Genomic DNA, 23,781 nt, shown 5'->3' with positions numbered 1-23,781 from the left:
TATTTTCTCCCATTCTGAAGGCTGCCTTTTCACCTTGCTAATAGTTTCCTTTGTTGTGCAGAAGCTTTTAAGTTTAATTAGGTCCCATTTGTTTACTTTTGCTTTTACTTCCAATATTCTGGGAGGTGGGTCATAGAGGATCCTGCTGTGATGTATAGATCAGTCTTATGGACTCTGTGGGAGAGGGAGAGGGTGGGGAGATTTGGGAAAATGGCATTGAAACGTGTATAATATCATGTATGAAACGAGTCGCCAGTCCAGGTTTGATGCACGATACTGGATGCTTGGGGCTGGTGCACTGGGAGGACCCAGAGGGAGGGTATGGGGAGGGAGGAGGGAGGAGGGTTCAGGATGGGGAACACAGGTATACCTGTGGCGGATTCATTTCGATATTTGGCAAAACTAATACAATATTGTAAAGTTTAAAAAAAAAATTAAAAAAAAAAAAAAGAAATCCATAAGTTCATATTGATGGAAATTTTAAAAAACTCTTTGGTTTCTTTTGAAGGAGGTACCCTGCTAAATAAAGAGAAAGACTCAAGCAAAAAAAAAAAAAAAAAATTCCTCCCTGAATTTGCTAACAGTCTAGTAAGGTTCACTTCACTTCACTTCAGTTGCTCAGTCGTGTCCGACTGTTTTCGACCCCACGAATCGCAGCATGCCAGGCCTCCCTGTCCATCACCAACTCCCGGAGTTTACTCAAACTCATCTGCATCGAGTCAGTGATGCCGTCCAGCCATCTCATCCTCTGTTGTCCCCTTCTCCTCCTGCCCCCAATCCCTCCCAGCATCAGAGTCTTTTCCAGTGAGTCAACTCTTCGCGTGAGGTGGCCACAGTACTGGAGTTTCAGCTTTAGCATCATTCCTTCCAAAGAACACCCAGGACTGATCTCCTTTAGAATGGACTGGTTGGATCTCCTTGTAGTCCAAGGGACTCTCAAGAGTCTTCTCCACAGTTCAAAAGCATCAATTCTTCGGTGCTCAGCTTTCTTCCCAGTCCAACTCTCACATCCATACATGACCACAGGAAAAACCATAGCCTTGACTAGATGGACCTTTGTTGGCAAAGTAATGTCTCTGCTTTTGAATATGCTATTTAGGTTGATCCTAACTTTCCTTCCAAGGAGTAAGCGTCTTAATTTCATGGCTGCAGTCACCACCTGCAGTGATTTTGGAGCCCCAAAAAATAAAGTCTGACACTGTCCCCATCTATTTGCTATGAAGTGATGGGTCCAGATGCCATGATCTTAGTTTTCTGAATGTTGAGCTACACATGTGTATATAACTGTATACATAGTAGGAGCCGTGGGATCCCTAAAAAGCAGGACTTGATTATGATTTTGTGATGAGAAGACAAAAGGTTCTAGGTTAGTCTTTATGGAATATGTTACACTTGATCTGAATCTTAAAGGTCAGGTAGATATTTCTAGTTATGAGAAGACTTTCCTAAGGAAGAATAATTCAGTGTTTTCAGTTGCTCAGTCGTGTCCGACTCTTTGCGACCTCATGAACCACAGCACTCCAGGCCTCTCTGTCCATCACCAACTCCCAGAGTTCACCCAAACCCATGTCCGTTGTGTCGGTGATGCCATCCAACCATCTCATCCTCTGTCGTCCCCTTCTCCTCCTGCCCTCAAGTTTTCCCAGCATCAGGGTCTTTTCCAGTGAGTCAGCTCTCTGCATCAGGTGGCCAAAGTACTGGAGTTCAGCTTCAGTTCACCCAGGACTAAACTCCTTTAGAATGGACTGGTTGGATCTCCTTGCAGTCCAAGGGACTCTCAAGAGTCTTCTCCAACACCACAGTTCAAAAGCATCAATTCTTCGGCACTCAGCTTTCTTCACAGTCCAACTCTCATATCCATACATGACTACTGGAAAAACCATAGCCTTGACTAGATGGACCACTTTTGGTAAAGTATGTCCCTGCTTTTTAATATGCTGTCTAGGTTGGTCATAACTTTCCTTCCAAGGAGTAAGTGTCTTTTAATTTCATGGCTGCAGTCACTATCCACAGTGATTTTGGAGCCCAGAGAAATAAAGTTAGTCACTGTTTCCACTGTTTCCCCATCTGTTTGCCATGAAGTGATGGGTCCGGATGCCATGATCTTAGTTTTCTGAATGTTGAGCTTTAAGCCAACTTTTTCACTTTCTTCTTTCACTTTCATTAAGAGGCTCTTTAGTTCTTCCCTTTCTGCCATAAGGGTGGTGTCATCTGCATATCTGAGGTTATTGATATTTCTCCTAGCAATCTTGATTCCAGCTTGTGCTTCCTCCAGCCCAGCATTTTGCATGATGTACTCTGCATATAAGTTAAATAAGCAGGGTGACAATATACAGCCTTGACTTACTCCTTTTCCTATTTGGAACCAGTCTGTTGTTCCACCTCTAGTTCTAATTGTTGCTTCCTGACCTGTATACAGGTTTCTCAAGAGGCAGGAAGAATAATTAGCATATGCAAAAGTTTATTTGGGAAACGAAAAATAATTGAATATGACTGGATCATAACATGAATGTAGGCACACAGGTTTAGGAGTTAGAGCTAGAGATGTGTGCAGAGACCATAAAAAGTCTTTTGTATCAAGGAAGCTAGTTTTGCATGCTAAAGAACAACTGATTTTTTCAACAGAGGAATGGTAACATGTCAGTTGTGGAATTTTAGGAAATTCATGGATGGTATGGGAAGTATAGATTAGAGGTCAAGTTAGAGGCATGGAGAGCAAATTATCATGTAAGAAACGAAATGCTGAAGTAGGATGGACTAAAGGCACATTTGAAACCGGTTTGCGAGGTAAAACTCTAACTTGCAGACAGCTTATTGTGGGGAGAAAGCTGTAAAACTGAAATTTTTGGTTTATTTCAATTTTGTGTAGAGTATATGTTCCTTATAGTAAGTATTTTAGGCAGACTTAATGGTATACATTAAGTATAAGTAATCACTTGAATGTGTTAGTTGCTCTGTCATGTCTTACTCTCTGCAACCCCATGGACTGTAGTCCGTCAGGCTCCACTGTCCATGGGATTCTCCAGGCAAGAATACTGGAGTGGGTAGCCATTTCCTTCTTCAGGGGATCTTCCCAACCCAGAGAATGAACCCAGGCCTCCTGCATCTCAGACAGATTCTTTACTGTCTGAGCCAGCAGGGAAGCCCTTGTATAAAACCTTGTATAAAATCACTTGTACAAAACCTTGCATTTATTCCCAAAGTGGATTTTATTATCTTTATTAAAAGTAATTCCATTAAAGAATTGGTGAAGGACTTCCCTGGTGATCTAGTGGTTAAGAATTCACCTGCCAATGCAGTGGACCTGATTCGATTCTTGGTAAGGAAGATTCCACTTAGCTGCCACAGGGCAGCTAAGTCCCTGCTCAACAGTTACTGAACCCCACACTCTCTGGATTCCGCAAGCCGCAGCTACTGAAGTCCATGGTCCCTAGAGCCAGTGCTCCACAACAAGAGAAGCCGCCCTGACGAGAAGCCTGTGTACAACTAGAGAGTAGCCCCCCAACTTGCTACAACTAGAGAAAGACTGTGCAGAACGATGAAAACCCAGAACAGACAAAAGTGCATAAATTAAGTTTAAAAAGAATTCGTGGAAACACTAGAACAAAAAGTAATAGTAGTGTTGAATAATTTTGGATGAATTATCTCATTAGAGCTTCATAATAATCCAATAAGGTAAGTATTTTTATTCCCTCTTTATAACTGAGGAAAATGAAACTGAGAGAATTAAAGTAATTTAACTGTGTCTAAGGTTGGCTACGAATAAAGCTAGTGGAGTGATGGAATTCCAGTTGAGCTATTTCAAATCCTGGAAGATGATGCTATGAAAGTGCTGTACTCAATATGCCAGCAAATTTGGAAAACTCAGCAGTGGCCACAGGACTGGAAAAGGTCAGTTTTCATTCCAATCCCAAAGACAGGCAATGCCAAAGAATGCTCAAACTACCACACAGTTGCACTCATCTCACATGCTAGTAAAGTCATACTCAAAATTCTCCAAGCCAGGCTTCAGCAATACGTGAACCGTGAACTTCCAGGTGTTCCAGCTGGTTTTAGAAAAGGCAGAGGAACCAGAGATCAAATTGCCAACATCCGCTGGATCATCCAAAAAGCAAGAGAGTTCAAAAAAAACATCTATTTCTGCTTTATTGACTATGCCAAAGCCTTTGACTGTGTGGATCACAATAAACTGTGGAAAATTCTGAAAGAGATGGGAATACCAGACCACCTGACCTGCCTCTTGAGAAACCTGTATGAAGGTCAGGAAGCAACAGTTAGAACTGGACATGGAACAACAGACTGGTTCCAAATAGGAAAAGGAGTACGTCAAGGCTGTATATTATCATCCTGGTTTTTAACTTACATGCAGAGTACATCATGAGAAACGCTGGGCTGGAGAAAGCACAAGCTGGAATCAAGACTGCTGGGAGAAATATCAATAACCTCAGATATGCAGATGACACCACCCTTATGGCAGAAAGTGAAGAGGAACTCAAAAGCTTCTTGATGAAAATGAAAGTGGAGAGTGAAAAAGTTGGCTTAAAGCTCAGCATTCCAAAAATGAAGATCATGGCATCTGGTCCCATCACTTCATGGGAAATAGATGGGGAAACAGGGGAAACAGTGCCAGAGTTTATTTTGGGGGGCTCCAAAATCACTGCAGATGGTGATTTCAGATATGAAATTAAAAGATGCTTATTCCTTGGAAGGAAAGTTATGCCCAACCTAGATAGCATATTAAAAAGCAGAGGTATTTGTCAATAAACATACGTCTAGTCAAGGCTATGGTTTTTCCAGTAGTCATGTATGGACGTGAGAGTTGGACTGTGAAGAAAGCTGAGCGCTGAAGAATTGATGCTTTTGAACTGTGGTGTTGGAGAAGACTCTTGAGCATCTCTTGGACTGCAAGGAGATCCAACCAGTCCATTGTAAAGGAGTTCAGTCCTGGGTATTCATTGGAAGGAGTGATGCTGAAGCTGAAACTCCAATCCTTTGGCCACCTCATGTGAAGCATTGACTTACTGGAAAAGACTCTAATTCTGAGAGGGTTTGGAGGCAGGAGGAGAAGGGGACGGCAGAGGATGAGATGGGTGGATGGCATCACCTACTCAATGGACATGGATTTGAGTGAACTCCGGGAGTTGGTGATGGACAGGGAAGCCTGGCATCCTGCTATTCATGGGGTCGCAAAAGTCGGACACAACTGAGTGACTAAACTGAACTGAAGGTTGGCTATAGTCATTACCAGAATTAGAATTTGATCTTTACTCCTAACTATCATGCTGGAATCCTTTTTATGCTCTTAGTTTATTCCAACTATCAAAAGTGAATCATCTTGAGACAAGGAAGTATTTGGTGTTAATTTTAGTACTTACTTTAAAATGTACTTACTTTAAAATGCTAAGTTTATAGTTTCAAATTTATAGTATAAAATTGTGGGAGGCAGAATGGGTGTTATTTGCTTTTTAAGAGGGAGATCTGTGACTTATTCTCTCAAAAGTACCCTTGCAGTACTATTTACGCTTAGGCAAATTATCCACAGTCTCATCAGACCCAGTAGAAATCATCATTTCTGCTTGCTTTTCTTATCACAAGTTTCCTTTCTGCCTTAAATTTAAAGGATGTAGTTTTTAGTTCTTTCAGTGTTCAGTGAGTACTCTTCATAAATAGCATTTATGTGATACAACTGCTTATGAATTTATCACTGTTTTTAATCAATAGCCCATGCATGATGACTATGATTTAAGACAAGAACAGCTAAACAAAGCTTCTCTTCTCTCTTCAAAGAAGTTTCTGGAAAACTTACTGGAGAAATTTAATTCCCATGTGGTGAGTTAAAATTAAATTTGTCGTAATGAGTGATACCATAGAGATTGAGGATATTCTGAAAATACAACATGGACAGTTTTTGTTCTGTTTTGTTTTAAATTATGGCCCTCATTTCAGTATTGGTTACAGTTCAGCTTGCTCACTTACTTATTTTATTACTATAAAATAGTGTCTTAAGGCTATTTAATTATTTAGGAAAGGATAAATTACAAAGCCTTTAACTTTTTAGTTATATACCAGATTTTTACTTTTCTGCTCGCTTTAAAAATGTCATTATGAAATAATTTGCTTAAAAATTTTTTTTTATTCCTCAATCATTGGTTAACAGTTTTGGAGATGGGCAGTCTGTAACATCTAGAAGGAATATGAACAGATTGCTAGAGCTTTGCAGGTTTTATCCAAGATTGCCTTTTATACAAATATGCATTAACATTAGTTATACATGTTTGAGGAGTCTTGGTTATTCTCTTGAAATTTGACTGAATTTTAACTGTTTTCTTTCTGAGACAAGATAAGCACTGGATATACTACATTAGTAAAACAAGTACTGCTTCGAGTAGTACTCATGTTGAGAGCACTCTAAAATTCATTTTGGTAAATTAAATGTTTACTTCTCACATAATAGGATAACAGAAAAAAACCCATTATTAGCTGTGAAGCTCTCTGCGCTAAGCCAAGGTAATATGTTACTTTGTTTCAGGATCATGGGACTGGTGCCCTAGTTATTAGTTCACTCTTGGACTTCCTTACTTTTGCCCTGTGTGCTCCATATAGTGAGACAACAGAAGGGCAGCAGTTCGATATGCTCTTGGAGATGGTAGCATCCAATGGAAGAACACTCTTTAAACTCTTTCAGGTGAGAGCTTACACTTTTATCAGGTAACAACTAATCCGAGAGAACCACTTTTTGGTCAGTTTGTTTATAAAATAATGTATGTGTGCTTCTGTGGTAATCTAAATAAATACAGCCTAGTATGTTATAGTATTAGAATATTTCACTGATTTCTTAATGTTTCATGTAGAGCTCTATTGATGGCTTTTGATCAATATTTGACTCTGTTGCCCATCTTTTCCATCTTAAAAGTAGTGGAAAACTGATTTTTTTCCTGTGATCAACTCAAAGTTCTCTTTTCTTTATAAATTTCCAAATATTAAGGTGAGCTTTAGCAGGGCCTTTCATGAGCAATTGAAAACATTTATTTCATATAATGCCATCATGTTTATTATGCACATGTGTATATATGATATTTATTTTTATAAATGGCTATTTCTGTTATGTTAATATCATAATTATTTTATATTTATCATTCCAATAAGTAGAATATATATAATTATTCACATTAGTACTAGCTGTTTCTACTTCTGTAAACTCTTTGTAGTATCTGTAAAGGTATATTGTAAGAATACCTAAAATTTTTAAACCATACTGTGAACTGACTTTGAGATGTAGCTTTGTACTAATTTTATGGCTTGAAAGGGTGAAAGGGTTTCACTTTCAATTTTATGACTTAATACCTTGCATAAAACTGTGTATCCCTCTTAAGAGCAACCCCTAAATATGTTGGAATAAAACTCTTTTATTCTGTGATACTTTTTTCTCCCTATTTTAAAGCATCCTTCCATGGCAATTATAAAGGGAGCTGGATTGGTTATGAAGGCAATAATAGAGGTGAGAAAACAATTTTGAAAGTTCAACTTACTTGAATGTTGATTGGCTCTTTTAACTTGGGTTGACAAAGTTACTTTCAGTCTTTTATGGGAAATATGCAGTATTTCTGGGTAAGAAAAGTAATTTTAAATGTTTATATTACTTTTAAACTACTTGCAACAACAATCCTTCAATAATAAACTAAGAATTTAAAGTTCTTAAGTAAGTAGATTTAGAGCAAATGAATTTTTGTGGTCCTCCATTATTTGTTTTATTTTAAAAGAATAGTTAGCATTGTTTCTCTCTTCCTCTCTTTTATGGATGGTAGTGGTGATGGTATTGAAACTTCATTCAGGTACTAAGTCTATATGGTAATCTATTAATGGAGTTAGTTATAGCCAAGTAGTATTAAATAAATATTGAAACACAAAGTTTCTCATGCTAACCTGCATATATATTTAAGCCCCAGAGATCAGGACATGATATTGTTGGACATGAACTCTTGCTTCTGCAGGATAGTTGCTTTAGCCTTATGTGTTTTTTCTGGGGCTCAGCTGGTAGCTCAGGTGGGAAAGAAGGAATCCATTTGCAATGTAGGAGACCCCAGTTCAATTCCTGGGTTGGGAAGATCCCCTGGAGAAGGGACAGGCTACCCACTCCAGTTTACTTGGGCTTCCCTGGTGGCTCAGATTGTGAAGAAGCCGCCTGCCCTGTGGGTGATCTGGGTTCGATCCCTCAATTGGGAAGATCCCCTGGAGAAGGGAATGACTACCCACTCCAGTATTCGGACCTGGAGAATTCCATGGACAGAGGAGCCTGGCAGGCTACAGTCCTTGGGGTCACAAAGAGTAAAATACAATTGAGTGACTTTGTATAGATAGATATTTTTTAGAAGATGAGATCATGGCTATTAATATGAACTTACATACTGGATGTTTACAATATAAGTTTAATGGCTTTTATATACTTTTGTTGTCATAATTGGATAAAATGTAAGAATGCTCTCTTTGTCAAAAAACTCTGCCATTATAGTTCATAAATATAACAAGTAGCTAAATAATAAGCACAGTATTAGTATACTGTTAAACAGCTATTGAAAATTATATATAGACTTAGATTGGTTGGAACATCAAAGTTTATTTGCATTTTTAGTGTATTCATGAAATAAAAGTGAATTGTCCCCCTTCAGCTAATAGGTTCTATGCTTAATATTAGCTTCCAAAGTAAATGCCACATCTCTCACATAGTTTGAAGTCGCCAAGGACAGTTAGGACCATGAGACCATACCAATGAGTCTTCCTGGATTTGACCCATTAATATATTGCCATTCATTCAGAAATATTTAATGAGTGGCAGATATAACCAAAAGGCCATTTTGACTTCAGTATAAGCCACAGGTGTCAGATTCCTAGCCAGTTACTAGAGCAGTGTCTGTATAGGGAGGCTTTTTTAATTTACACTGAAATCCTGGCAAATATCTTAAGTTGCTATTTTATGATTGTAAAAGCAGTGTATGATCTTTTTAAGAAGTATTGGGTTTTTCAGAAAAAACACAAGGAAGAAATAAATCACCTGTATTTTTACCATCCAGAGACAACAGCTGTTAGTTTTCTGGTGAATTTCCTCTCAGACCATGTTCAAAATCATATATGTACATATACATACTATGTATATTTATATACATACTACATTCATTTGTATCAAATGGTATATGTACATATTCATACTGCATGTACATTTGTATACTTCTGAATCTTCAGTTATACTATATACTTGTACTTTTTTTCAGTAACATTGTATTTTTACTTTTTCACACATCTTAAATATCACAGTGCTTGCTTAATTCATAGCTCTGTTTATCTTTGATTAGTAGTCCTATCTATCCTACCCTTTTGTGAAAGTAAGTCTAAATAAGCAGAGTGAAATAAGAATACAAAGAACTACCTCAACATCACATCATTCTTTTTAAAAAAAATAAAGAATTGTATTCACCATAAAAGTGAATATATCTTTGCCAACAAGAGCAAGCAGGTTTGCAGATGCCTTTGGTAGGGGTTACTGATTTCTGTAAGTCACCTCTCCCCTTCATTGGCTGATATATACTCAAGGAATGAACCTAATTTTAAAGTTAAGCAATGTATAATTCATGAGATAACTATATCTTGGAACATTAAAACCTTATTCCAAAGGCAAATAATGTTTTTAAATGACTTATAATTTTATTCACCTATGTTATTTTCAGATAATTGGAGTTGCATATTTAATTTTTTATTACATTGTATACTGAATAATTATTTTATCTAGAGATGTAAAATTAACAAAATTAAAATAGCTTGCTTTAGATTGTTGCTTTAGGGATCATCTTACCCTTTTTCCAAAGGAAGGTGACAAAGAAATTGCCACAAAAATGCAGGAGCTTGCCCTAAGTGAAGGTGCCTTACCTCGACACTTGCATACTGCGATGTTTACAATAAGCTCAGATCAAAGGATGCTTACAAATAGGTAGGTTAAATTTAATTTGCTATCAGTTAACTTGTTTAGAGGAGGGGTTCAGATATTACATAAAACAGAGTGTTTGGATTACACAGATGTTTCATTTTCTTTTGATTCACCTAGTTCTTGTCCTTTCCTTATGGAAAGATTGTACCCAAAAGATCATTGTCCATGTCCCTGCATAACTGGGGAGGAAAAAAATAAAACTGCTTTTTTCCCCCCACTCTCTGCTCATCCAGCTCTACACCGCATAGTCATGGGACTGGAACATGGAAAAGAGTGCTTTGTAGCTGACGGAACTAGAACCACATGTCCCCAAGGCTTTTCTCCTTACATTTCCTCCTGGTTATCTTGTATGTAGATGACCCACCTAGTGATTTTTAAATGACTTTGGTCTGTTAGGTACTCTAAGAAAAAAGAAAACTTAATTATCTAGCCAGCCTTACCTAATCAAGCCTATCCTAAGTCTCTTGCAGTTAAAGGTTTTCCCTTAGGTAAATCATCTCTTTTAAAAAAATCCTTCAAATATGAGGAAACACACAAATCTGTTTACTCCCTGCTGTATGAATTCCGGCTCTTTTAATTCTTCTTTATAATTCTTGACGTAATACTTTAATCATGTTCTTTTTGGCTTTTTAAAATAATAGTGTAAATTGCTGACTTATGCTTACTTTATTGTAGAAATAAAATTTCATGTATTTATCACCTATGTTTGGTTATTGGCTACTGTAGTATGCTGCTCTGCCAGCAGTTTTCTGTTTTTACTATTATGAGAAGCTATCTGCATCCCTTACTTGAAAATACTAGGCATAAAAGTAGTCTTCAGTGTTGCTTGTGAAAACAAAAAGATATAAAAAGGTTATTTCCTTGATGTACTGCCTTATATATTTGCTAAGATATTACATAGTAGAGACTATTTAATATCTTATTCCATTAAACCCCTATGCTAGCCCTTTCCTATTTGTCTTACTTTTTATTAATCAGTTTAATCAATCAGTTGCATTCCCTACTGTGATCAGTAACAATATTGAAAAACTGTCAAATTATAATAGAAATACTATTTATCATTTACATTGCTTTATCTTTTATAAATTGCTGCTATAAAATGTTATCTCTTATCTCTAATTAAAATCTTTTTAGGAATCATTAATACGACACTTAGCAAATGCCAGTGAAGGAAATTATGTGTTATTACTTCAGTATGTTAATAGGCTTCCAGAGAGACATAGAGTAAACAGTTTTAGTAGTGATTTTTGTTTTTTTGGTGTCAGAACAAATCACAGTTTGGGTTTTCTTATTAAACTGCTTTCTTCTGGTAGTGAAACATATATGCCCTTAAGTGGTTATTTGGTCATTCCCCTCACAGGATTCATCCTCATTCTTATTGCAAATGGCGGTTGAATCCCTACCAAAGCATAGAAGGGTCTCTGGTGAATAAAATGTATTCCCTGTTTACGAGAAGCTTCCAGTCTGGGTAACAGATATCATCATGGGGATTAAGATTAATAAATGACTAAGTCCTAGATTCAATGTGAATCTTAGATACTCACTTTGAATCAAAATATTCTTTTAGCTCAGAAGTTCTTTTTAAGTCTTTGTTCGGACTTCAAAACTGAAAATATTTTCTATCTCTGACCTTGCCAGGAAGTATGTATTAGAACATAGTTGACATTTGCTCATGTTCAGAATTCCAAAGAATTCCAGAATGATATGATCACTATAGCAGGACTTGTAATACAAACTAATTATATTATCAAGTCTAATTGTTTCCCTGTCTTTAAAAATATGTGGTAAGAACCTACCTCTTCATATTTAGATCTGTTGAAAATTGATGAGTTCAAGAAGGAAGCATTTTAATTTGAAGAAAATATTGAAATGTTAGTAATATTTGAATTACTAACTCATATTATCTCAAGTTAAAATATTAATTTTTAGTATTTAACATCAGAATGATTTTTTCCTTAATTTTTATTGTAGTATAGTTGATTTAGGGTGTTGTGTTAGATCCACATGTACAGCAGTATGACTCAGTTATATATATATATCACCTCTTTTTTAGATTATTTTCACATATACGTTATTACAGAGTATTGAGTAGGTAGAATTTTTTTTTTAACTGTAGTCTTATTTCTTACATGATACGTTGTTCTTAAAAATTCCTTTTTGTTCTAGCTGAGATAAAGCAGCAAACCTTTCTCAACGTCTGCTTTTTTCAGACAGCTAAGTAGACATTTAGTCGGACTCTGGACAGCTGATAATGCAACTGCAACAAACTTGTTGAAACGCATTTTGGTAAGTCGGTTGAATATATATTCTTACCCAATAAAATTTCATTGATAAGTTATTTATATGGTTAAGGGTTGTTGTTTTTTTGTTTTTTTTTTTTTTAGTTTACCTGTTTGTTTTTAATATAAAAGATACTAATCAAAGGAGTTATCATATAATAAATGTTATCCTCAGTAGCTAAATCATCAGTTCAGTTCAGTCAATCAGTTGTGTCCAACTCTTTGCCACCCCATAGACTGAGACATGCCAGGCTTCCCTCTCCATCACCAACTCCCAAAGCTTGCTTAAACTCATGTACATCCAGAAGGTGATGCCTTCCAACCATCTCATCCTCTGTCGTCCCCTTCTCCTGCCTTCAAACATTCCCAGCATCAGGGTCTTTTCCAGTGAGTCAGTTCTTTGCATAATGTGGCCAAAGTATTGGAGTTTCAGCTTCAGCATCAGTCCTTCCAATGAATATTCAGGACTGATTTCCTTTAGGATTCACTGGTTAGATCTCCTTGCAGTCCAAGGGACTCTCAAGAGTCTTCTCCAACACCACAGTTCAAAAGCATCAATTCTTTGGTACTCATCTTTCTTTATAGTCCAACTCTCACATCCATACACGACTACTGGAAAAACCATAGCTCTGACTAGATGGACCTTTGCTGGCAAAGTAATGTCTCTGCTTTATTAATATGCTGTCTAGGTTGGTCATAACTTTTCTTCCAAGGAGCAAGCGTCTTTTAATTTCATGGCTGCAGTCATCATCTGCAGTAATTTTGAAGCCCAAGAAAATAAAGTCTCTCACTGTTTCCATTGTTTCTCCATCTATTTGCCATGAAGTGATGGGACTGATGCCATGATCTTAGTTTTCTGAAAGTTGAGTTTTAAGCCAACTTTTTCACTTTCCTTTTTCACTTTCATTGAGGGACTCTTTAGTTCTTCTTCCCTTTCTGCCATAAGGGTGGTGTCATCTGCATATCTGAGGTTATTGATATTTCTCCTGGCAATCTTGATTCCAGCTTTTGCTTCATCCAGCCTAACATATTTTATATGATGTACTCTGCATATAAGTTTAATAAGCAGGGTGACAATATATAGCCTTGACATACTGCTTTCCCAATTTGGAACCAGTCTGTTGTTCCATGTCCGGTTCTAGCTATTGCTTCTTGACGTGCATACAGATTTCTCAGAAGGCAGATGAGGTGGTCCGGTATTTCCATCTCTTGAAGAATTTTGCACAGTTTGTTGTGATCCACACAGTCAAAGACTTTGGCATAGTCAGTAAAGCAGAAGTAGATGTTTTTCTGGAACTCCCTTACTTTTCTGATGATCCAGCGGATGTTAACAATTTGATCTCTGGTTCCTCTTCCTTTTCTAAATCCAGCTTGAACATCTGGAAGTTCACAGTTTATGTACTATTGAAGCCTGGCTTGGAGAATTTTGAGCATTACTTTGCTAGCGTATAAGATGAATGTAATTGTGTGGTAGTTTTAACTTTGTTTGGCATTACCTTTGTTTGGGATTGGAATGAAAACTGACCTTTTCCAGTCCTGTGGCCACTGCTGAGTTTTCCAAATTTGCTGGCATATTGAGTGCAGCATTTTCACAGCATCATCTTTCAGGATCTGAAATAGCTCAACTGGAATTCCATCACCTCCACTAGCTTTGTTTGTAGTAATACTTCCTGAGGCCCACTTGACTTCACACTCCAGGATGTCTGGCTCTAGGTGAGTGTCACACCATCGTGGTTATCTAGGTCATGAAGACATTTTTTATATAGTTCTTTTGTGTATTCTTGCCACCTCTTTTTAGTATCTTCTTTTTCTATTAGGTCCATACCATTTCTGTCCTTTATTGAGCCCATCTTTGCATGAAATGTTCCCTTGGTATCTCTATAATTTTCCTGAAGAGATCTCTAGTCCTACCCATTCTGTTGTTTTCCTCTATTTCTTTGCAGTGATCACTGAGGAAGGCTTTCTTATCTCTTCTTGCTATTCTTTGGAACTCTGCATTCAGATGGGTGTATCTTTCCTTTTCTCCTTTGCCTTTACCTTCTCTTCTTTTCTCAGCTATTTGTGAGGTCTCCTCAGACAGCCATTTTGCCTTTTTGCGTTTCTTCTTCTTGGGGATGGTTTTGATCTTTGCCTTCTGTACAGTGTCACGAACCTCCATCCATAGTTCTTCAGGCACTCTGTCTATCAGATCTAATCCCTTGAATCTATTTGTCACTTCCACTGTATAATCATAAGGTATTTGATTTAGGTCAAATCTGAGTGGTCTAGTAGTTTTCCCTACTTTCTTCAATTTAAGTCTGAATTTTGCAATAGGGAATTCACCTGAGCCACAGTTAGCTCCTGGTCTTGTTTTTGCTGACTGTATAGAGCTTCTCCATCTTTGGCTGCAAAGAATATAATCAATCTGATTTTGGTATTGACCATCTGGTGATGTCCATGTGTAGAGTCGTCTCTGTGTTGTTGGAAGAGGGTGTTTGCTGTGACCCATGGATTCTCTTGGCAAAACTCTTGTTAGCCTTTGCCCTGCTTCTTTGTGTACTCCAAGGCCAAATTTGCCTGTTACTCCAGGTATCTCTTGACTTCCTACTTTTGCATACCAGTCCTCTATGATGAAAAGAGCATCTTTTTTTTGGTCTTAAGTCTAGAAGGTCTTGTACGTCTTCATAGAACCGTTCAGCTTTTTCGGCATTAGTGTTTGGGGCATATACTTGGGTAACTGTGATATTGAATGGATTTGCCTTGGAAACGAACAGAGATCATTGTTTTGTTTTTGAGATTGCACCGAAGTACTTACTGCATTTCGGACTCTTTTGTTGACTGTTAGGGCTACTCCATTGCTTCTAAGGGATTCTTGCCCACAGTAGTAGGTACAGTGATTGTCTGAATTAAATTTGCCCATTCAAGCTAAGTCATCATATTAATTTATTTGGTGTTTGAAGGCTAGATTTTGTGTGTGCAGTTGTTTTGAAAATGGATTGTATATCTTGTTTTTTATTGTTGTTTTTAGCCCCCAGGCTTGCTGGCATACTTGGACAGCTCCGATCCAGTTCCTGAGAAGGATACTGATAGGATGCACGTTAGAGATAATGTGAAAATAGCAATGGTAAATATCCTTGTCATAAGTGTTTTTTCAGTATGAAAGAGTACTTTTTTGTGAAACACTTAATTAGTAGTATTCCTTTAAGTTATTACTATTAACAGCTTTAGTGAAGTAAAATTTACATCCCCAAAATTTAACCTATTTTTAGTGTACCGTTCTTTAGAATTAAGTTATCACCAGAATCTAATTTTATGAATAGTAATTATCTTGTATTTTTTTCTCTAACAGCATATAGGCACATTAAATAATGGATTTTTAAAAAATTTGTTTCAAATTTATAAAGTGATATTAACACATAATATATAATTGATAAATGGTGAAAGAGGCTAACACTGAAAAAATTAATCTAAGTAGGGCTTTTTTTCCTTTACAAAGCAGTCTTAATTATTACTGGTGGCTATCTTTGAGAAAATTACTTAATGACTTTCAAGATATGCTGTTGTAATGATGTCATATAATAACAATTAGAATGTGTTTGTTTCCTTTCTTCACCTCATTTCTCTGTCTGCACCCATCTCCCACTTAATATCTTGCTATCCCTCTAAAATATTCATTTTGTAAAATAGAAAATTTAAGATTTCTTGGACAAAATATATAATATGTTGTGGAAATGTTCACTTTGTTTTTCCACTGTTTTTTTTTTTTTTTCTGAGTATTTGTTTAATCATGTAAAATAGTGTGACTCACTCTAATTATATTTTTAAAATAAATTCACAAATATAGGACTGTAATCGAATTCAACATTATTTAATAGGATCAGTATGGAAAATTTAATAAAGTTCCAGAGTGGCAAAGACTAGCTGGAAAAGCTGCTAAAGAAGTTGAAAAATTTGCCAAAGAAAAAGTGGATCTTGTCTTAATGCACTGGAGGGATAGAATGGGCATTGCACAAAAAGAGGTAAAAATAAAGTCTTCTTCTGAACTTCTAAGACTTCCATGTATCCTAGGTTACTTCAGTTGTCACTGTTCATAGAAATGGTAGTCAGATACTTTTGACGGAACACCTGAAAAGATACGTCACCTAGTTCTGATTATGTTTTATATAAATTCTTCTTAATTCATAGTTTCATGAATCAGTGGTTAGGATTTTAATCATTTAATATAAAATTCCACTCTTGGGTTTCCCTGGTGGCTCAGATGGTAAAGAATCTGCCTGCAGTGTGAGAGACCTGGATTCAATCCCTGGTTGGGAAGATCCCCTGGAGAAGAGCATGGGAACCCACTTCAGTATTCTTTCTTGAAGAATTCATGGACAGAGGAGTCTGGTGGGCGCCGGTCCTTGACAGTGGAGCCTTGCAGGCTCTAGTCCACGGGGTCACGAAAAGTCGAACATAACTGAGCAACTGCCACTTTCTCTTTTCACTCTTAATTTTTCTTCCATAACTGTAACAGTGTCCACACTTTTAATTTCATATATATCTTTTTCCTTCCTTGTCTGAACTTTGTTTTGTTATCTATTGAAATAAAACTGCCCTTCTTGTTTAGCTTTTTTGAGACAAGTATTTTGAAAATAAGATTAACATTGTTAAATTTACTGTATGTACTTATATTTCATTATTACTTCTTCAAATCAAGGTCAGATCTGAAACAGTTTGTTTCATTCTTCAGCATGTAGTATGTGCTAGAGAACCTCATCCAGTAATGTTCATCCTTCTATCTAAGATGGAATGTACCGTGGTTGAAAATGATTTAAGGTTTCATGTAAAAGTTGACTTGATCTCAGATTTTGTTGACCATGTTTATATTCTTTCTCTTGAACCATCTCTTTATTTAAGGTAGCTGTTTTCTTATTCAAGGAAAATAATATGTCTCTAAAAATAAATAGGTTTCTTAACGAATTTCCAGAATGTCTAAACTTAAGGCATCAGGTGCACCAGAACAGAAATATTATTATCTTATGTGTCTATCTGAAATTGAGACCAAAATTCAGTTCTTTAGAACTTGAGCATAATGAGTTAATGTTAATTTGAATGAGTGACATATCACTATAAAGAATCAATAGATAGGCTTTCAAATGTCTAGGATAGTAAAAAGACTGAACTTTGAATTGGTTAACCTACATCTGAGCCTGGTTCTGTCACTTACTAACCCATATGGTAAGTTAAGGGTTTTCAGAATTTTATTTTCCTTTTTCATAAAATCAGAATAGCAGTACCTCTTATCTCTGTCCTTTGAGGTTGCTTTGATGCACAAGGAAGTTAGTATTAAAAGTACATATAATAAAAGGCAATACATGTCATGATAATATTGCTATAGCATTTGAAAATTGAAAGGCTTTAGATATGAACGATTTTCATAGTTATTAAAAATAGCAAGCTTCTGGGTTCAAGTAGTTAAACCCATTGCTGAAGTAATACTTGTTTCAAGCTGTTGGGTGTAATTATACAGAAAATAAGTTTTTGCATCAGATTTCATATATAACATTTATCCAGTATAAAATTGAACACAAAGCTATTTTAGCTAGAAATGTGAATGGCATCTATTATTTAAAGGTAAGAATTAAGATGGAAAAGAAATATTTTTATTTTCAATAATGTTTTATCAGTTAGTTGGTTTCATTTACATGAGATATTACCTAAAGTGCTAAGCAAATAATGACACCAAATATTAATATGCTAGTCAGTAAATTATTGTGGTAGTAAACTAATTATTTCTGCCAGAGTACTGTTTTCAACATTAATTTCTTTATAAAACAGTGAATAATCTTTGTGACTACTTTATTCATGGAAACATTAATATCAAAATATGTAATTAATGAGCTTCAACTAAAGTCTGAAAATTAATCATTGTCCAGATTAACTATTTAGTCTTAAAATGACCTGCATTTCTTATGTAATCAGAATGTTTAGAAAGTCAGTTCCATTTCTGATGTTCTGTGTTGTGTTAATAATAACCTTTGGCTAATGTATAGAATTGGTTTTTTCTTATTTATGTTATGTAAATTTTTTTTACAGTTTAGGGGTTTGTTTAGCCACTTAGAGCTTTTAACCTACATCTCTAAATTAGCTTAGTTTATGACAAGCTGGTTGTCCTTTTTCTGCATAGTGTTTACATTTTTATAATTCTAGACTCCCAGCTTTTTGTCCTGAGGGCAGGGGAAATTGAAGATAGTATTACTTAATTAGAGGTTTTAAGGAAAGGTTTGTCCTTAAAACTAAAATTTTGAGCTATTTATATACTGTATTCAAGTCACCTAACATTAGTTTTCATGATAATGCATAGAATTAAAATTTGTAGGGAGTATTTCTTCAGTCAATATGTTTTATATTTCAAACAGCATTTACTTTTTAAAATTTACTACTTTGCCTTTATTCTTTCTGTGATATCTACTCTGTTTTATTGGTTTATTTTATATAGTTTGCCACTTCCTTAATGAAGTTACTGACTTGCATGTTTTAATCTATGCTGCTTTCTACTTTTAGAAAGTCACATTGACGATTAGTATTTCATGATTGATATCTACATATTTTACTTGGAACAAAGGTTCTTAACCTTCAGACTTCCAAGAAATCTTTGAAATCTTCCCCTCCAGTTATAAACCTTATGTATGTGCCTTTCTGTGAAATATGACCATAACTTTCTTTGAATTCTCAGATACGTTTATGACTGCCTAAAATTTGGTTCATAGTCTTTAGAGAAGTAGGTGGGCCTTTAGTCTTAAAGATAATTTTTACTGATGGCATCCTTGCAGAATTTGTGTAATAGAGATAGTGTAGATATATAGGCTCACTCATTTTTATTTAAAAAAATTTTCCCCCCTTTTAACAATTAAATTCAGGACAGAAACAACATGATGAGTTTAAGTCCCTGCTACATGTATGAAATACACTAAACTGCCTGGTATGTGAAGTTGTCTTTGATATTCTTTGTTTAGTAAATTGAATTCAAGTTGTATTTCACATGTATATGAATATAGCTACTTAGTTTTTGTCCATCAGCTATTTCAATTTATACTTGTTCCTCTTGTCTTTGGTAGCAATTTAGTAACCTCTAATCTTTTGTGTTTATTTTTTTGCTATGATATGATTTGTATATTAACTGCATGTAAATGTTTAAAATAAGTCACCTGTTTTTCACTGTTATTAACAAAGTTTGGATTTGAAAAAATAATTTCAGGCTACATGGAAACTATTTCAGCAACACTATAGTAATACATGCTGACAAAGTATTATAAATACATTGTGATATAATCTCATATTCTATATTTTATAGATTCTGTCTCATTAATTTTGTCTCTGCCAAAATTTGATAATGGAAATGTTTCTCATCACTTACAAAATAATGAGATTCTCACTGAGCTTATTTAAATAGTTCCTGATTGAGCACTATGACATTTTTTTCTTTTCCAGAATATAAATCAAAAGCCAGTAGTTCTTCGAAAGAGAAGACAAAGAATAAAAATAGAAGCAAACTGGGATCTCTTCTATTATAGGTAAACTTTAGGCCTCTTTTCCAGTTAATTAAATTTAGCATTGGTCTTAGAAAAATTATGACAATTTTTTGTTTGTTTCTTTGTTTTTGCCTGAATGCAGTGCTTTATGCTATAGGTATTTTTTATGCTATCAGGGTGAAGAATTATAGCTGTTAAGTTTGGTATGATTAAAAAAGAAAGATTGGTATGATTAGTGATGCTTTCATAAAATTAAGACTTTCTGTAGAGTGTTGGTAGTCTGATGACCCAAAAGAACTTTTAGAATTATTAAGGCTTAGAGATGGTTACTTTAAAACACTTTATTGTGGCTTAGATATAACTGTAACTTCTTTAAGCCTTGTTGGAAATACAGTCTTAAAAGAGCTGGATGATGAAAACATAAGGAGACTTGTGGGAAATGGACATCCAGGGAGCTGACCTCATATACTTTTCCAGCCTTTCTAATATGGTAGACTCTGCTGCTGCTGCTAAGTCACTTCAGTCGTGTCTGACTCTGTGGGACCCCATAGACAGCAGCCCACCAGGCTCCCACGTCCCTGGGCTTCTCCAGGCAAGAACACTGGAGTGGGTTGCCATTTTCTTCTCCGATGCATAAAAGTGAAAGTGAAGTCGCTCAGTCATGTCCAACTCTTAGCGACCCCATGGACTGCAGCCTACCAGGCTCCTCCATCCATGAGTGGGGTGCCATTGCCTTCTCCATGGTAGCCTCTCTTCCCCATCTACTGTTTCATCCCAGCATCCTCCATCTTAACACCCTCCCCACACACTCACAGTTATACACACATTGAAGGACTTTGAAACATTTGGTGGAGTTTGCAAAAACTTTTTTGAGATAATTCACACTACTCAGTCTGGAAGCTGCTATTGATTATATAGGGGAAAATAAGTGCTTTAGAATCTTCCCACAGTACCTTATGAGTGTAGTGTGTTTATAATATGGCCTTAAGAATATTCCTTGGTTTTCTTCTTCTGGAATTTCTCAGTTGTGTTGCCCTCCCTAAAATTTCCTTGAAATTCTGGTATCAGACTTTTTAGGAGGATTGCAGGTTAAAAGTGAATGGTAGGAAGCCCACCCACCCTTAGTTCAGACTTGAGTTCAAATTTATTATGATAGTTAAATAATTCCAGGAATAAAAGAAAGGTATTTTGAAAATATCTATCAGAGGTTGGCAGTTTAGTAGTATTTTTTCTTGGATAGTTAGTAAGGTTCTAATCTGGAATGTTGCTCATCCCACACACTTCCACACTCAATTATCCAGAAATTCTTATCCCCAACCTGTAATGTCATCTATTTATAATTCTTTTCTTAATTTATATTAACAATAAATATTAAAATTAAAGTATCAGTTCCTTGTTTTGAAATCCATACAGATTTGTTTTATGGTTTGGCTTCATTTTTCCCCCTCACCATTTTATAATGAAAACTTTCAAATGTACCGAAAAGGTAAAAGAATTTTACAATGAGCACTTGTATACCTGTGATTGAAATTTTACTATTAATATTTTACTATACTAACTTTACAGAGATTTTATTTTCTTTATTTATGTTTGCTAAAGTTTATTAATTCTCCTGTTGCTTATTATAAGTTATTGTTAGGCAGATTTGTAGATTTTTAAAATTATTTATTGCTTCCCACTATTTTCTGATTACATGTATATCTAGGTTTGGTCAGGACCATGCCAGGTCAAACTTAATTTGGAATTTCAAAACACGAGAAGAATTGAGAGATAGTCTTGAATCTGAAATGAGAGCATTTAATATTGATAGAGAGCTTGGTAGTGCTAATGTTATCTCCTGGAACCATCATGAATTTGAGGTAAATTTTAATTTTTGTAGTGTATTTATTTTTTAAAAGTGTTAGTTTGGAGTTATGCTTTTTTTTAATTTGTAATTGCTTAATGTATATCTCTCCCTTTCACTTATAATTTTATACAGGAAATATTGGAAAACTTTTACTTTGCCTGAGACAAATGAAAAATTAAATTTGTTAAGTCCTGAGTTTTGTACCTGAAAATCATGTAGGAGTTTTAATAGATTTGATCCTATGCATTCTAGATCTGTTCTGTGCTTGTTTTCTTTCCCTTTAGATTCTTTGTTGAAACATACTTGTTCCTCTTATTTCTTGTACCTTGTTCAATAGACTTTTTGTGTTATTTTAATTCTGAATGTGGCCTTTTTTTTGCTGCTCTATTGAAATAGTGATGTGAATAATGACAAAATAAGAACAAGAAACATGGTGGTGGAATGCTGTCTCTTGTGTGTCTAAATTTTTATTTTAGCTGTAAATTTGATCATGTTCATGACTCTGCTGACTTTGCTCTTTAACCCAACCGCATTTCTTAAACTTACTGATAATTTGTTATTGCTCATCGCCTCCCCTTTGAAAAACCTGTCTTTACTGTGGTTTTGGGAATCTGCATTCTTGAGGATTTTCTCCTTCGCTGTCCATTCTGCCTCCTTTGCTCATTTTTCCTTACTGTTCAACTGCTAAATGTTGCTTGGCCCTGAAGGATCAGCTCTTGGTCTTCTTTTTCATTTATATTGACTCGGTGCTCTTATCCATTCTCATGGGGGTTTTTTTGTTGTTGTTGTTATTTACTGATGGAGAAAGTAATTACTTTAGCAAAGTAATGCTCAAAATTCTCCAAGCCAGTCTTCAACAGTATGTGAACCGTGAAATTCCAGATGGTCAAGCTGGGCTAAGAAAAGGCAGAGGAACCAGAGATCAAATTGCCAACATCTGTTGGCTCATCGAAAAAGCAAGAGAGTACCAGAAAAACATCTACTTTTGCTTTATTGACTGCACCAAAGCCTTTGACTCTGTGGATCACAAAAAACCGTGGAAAATTCTTAAGAGATATGGGAATAGCAGACCACCTTACCTGCCTGAGGCTTCCTTGGTAGCTCAGATGGTAAAGAGACCGCCTGCAATGTGGGAGACCTGGGTTCGATCTCTGGGTCAGGAAGATCCCCTGGAGAAGGAAATGGCAACCCACTCCAGTATTCTTGCTTGGAAAATCCCACGGACGGAGGAGCCTGGCGGGCTTGGTGGGCTATATAGTCTGTAGGGCCACAAAGAGTCGGACATGATTGAGCGACTTAACACTTTTTACCTGCCTCCTGAGAAATCTGTATGCAGGTCAAGAAGCATCAGTTAGAACTGGACATGGAAAAACAGACTGTTTCCAAATCGGGAAAGGAGTACGTCAAGGCTGTATATTGTCGCCCTGCTTATTTAACGTACATGCAGAGTACATCATACAAAATATGCTGGGCTGGATGAAGCACAAGCTGGAATCAAGATTGCCGGGAGAAATATCAATAACCTCAGATATGCAGATGACACCACTCATATGGCAGAAAGTGAAGAACTGAAGAGCCTCTTGATGAAAGTGAAAGAGGAGAGTGAAAAAGTTGGCTTAAAACTCAACATTCAGAAATCTAAGATCATGGCGTCTGGTCCCATCACTTCATGGCAAACAGATTCTGAAACAATGGAAACAGAGACTGTATTTTTTGGGGCTCCAAAATCACTGCAGATGGTGACAGCAGCCATGAAATTAAAAGATGCTTGCTCCTTGAAAGAAAAGCTATGACAAACCTAGACAGCATATTAAAAAAGCAGACTTTGCCGATGTAGGTCCGTCTAGTCAAAGCTGTGGTTTTTCCAGTATTTATGTGTCGATGTGAGAGTTGGACTATAAAGAAAGCTGAGCAGTGAAGAATTGATGCTTTTGAACTGTGGTGTTGGAGAAGACTCTTGAGAGTCGCTTGGACTGCAAGGAGATCAAACTAGTCAGTCCTAAAGGAAATCAATCCTGAATATTCATTGGAATGACTGATGCTGAAGCTGACGCTCCAATATTTTGAGCACCTGATGTGAAGAACTGACTCACTGGAAAAGACCCTGATGCTGGGAAAGATTGAAGGCAGGAGAAGAAGGGGATGACAGAGGATGAGGTGGTTAGATGCCATCACCAACTGAATGGACTT

At 36.1% G+C, this 23,781-nt stretch overlaps 1 protein-coding gene across 3 annotated transcripts in view; it reads left to right on the top strand.

The window, feature by feature from the left end:
- Positions 1–23,781, top strand: part of DNAJC13 (DnaJ heat shock protein family (Hsp40) member C13) — a 162,681-nt gene that overhangs the window by 66,138 nt on the left and 72,762 nt on the right. For all 3 annotated transcript variants that reach the window (XR_009737291.1, XM_061421290.1, XM_061421295.1), the window contains 9 exons: positions 5,722–5,829; positions 6,530–6,685; positions 7,442–7,498; positions 9,858–9,979; positions 12,187–12,262; positions 15,263–15,358; positions 16,110–16,253; positions 19,705–19,787; positions 21,451–21,604. Coding sequence is in view for 2 of the 3 variants with exons in the window: in XM_061421290.1 (XP_061277274.1) it covers positions 5,722–5,829; positions 6,530–6,685; positions 7,442–7,498; positions 9,858–9,979; positions 12,187–12,262; positions 15,263–15,358; positions 16,110–16,253; positions 19,705–19,787; positions 21,451–21,604 (996 nt within the window). In the remaining variant the exon portion in view is untranslated. The remainder of the gene's footprint in view (positions 1–5,721; positions 5,830–6,529; positions 6,686–7,441; positions 7,499–9,857; positions 9,980–12,186; positions 12,263–15,262; positions 15,359–16,109; positions 16,254–19,704; positions 19,788–21,450; positions 21,605–23,781) is intronic.

Source organism: Bos javanicus, chromosome 1, assembly GCF_032452875.1.
Source record: "Bos javanicus breed banteng chromosome 1, ARS-OSU_banteng_1.0, whole genome shotgun sequence".
Taxonomy (NCBI): Eukaryota; Metazoa; Chordata; class Mammalia; order Artiodactyla; family Bovidae; genus Bos; species Bos javanicus.
This window is presented reverse-complemented; position numbering and strand designations above follow the sequence as displayed.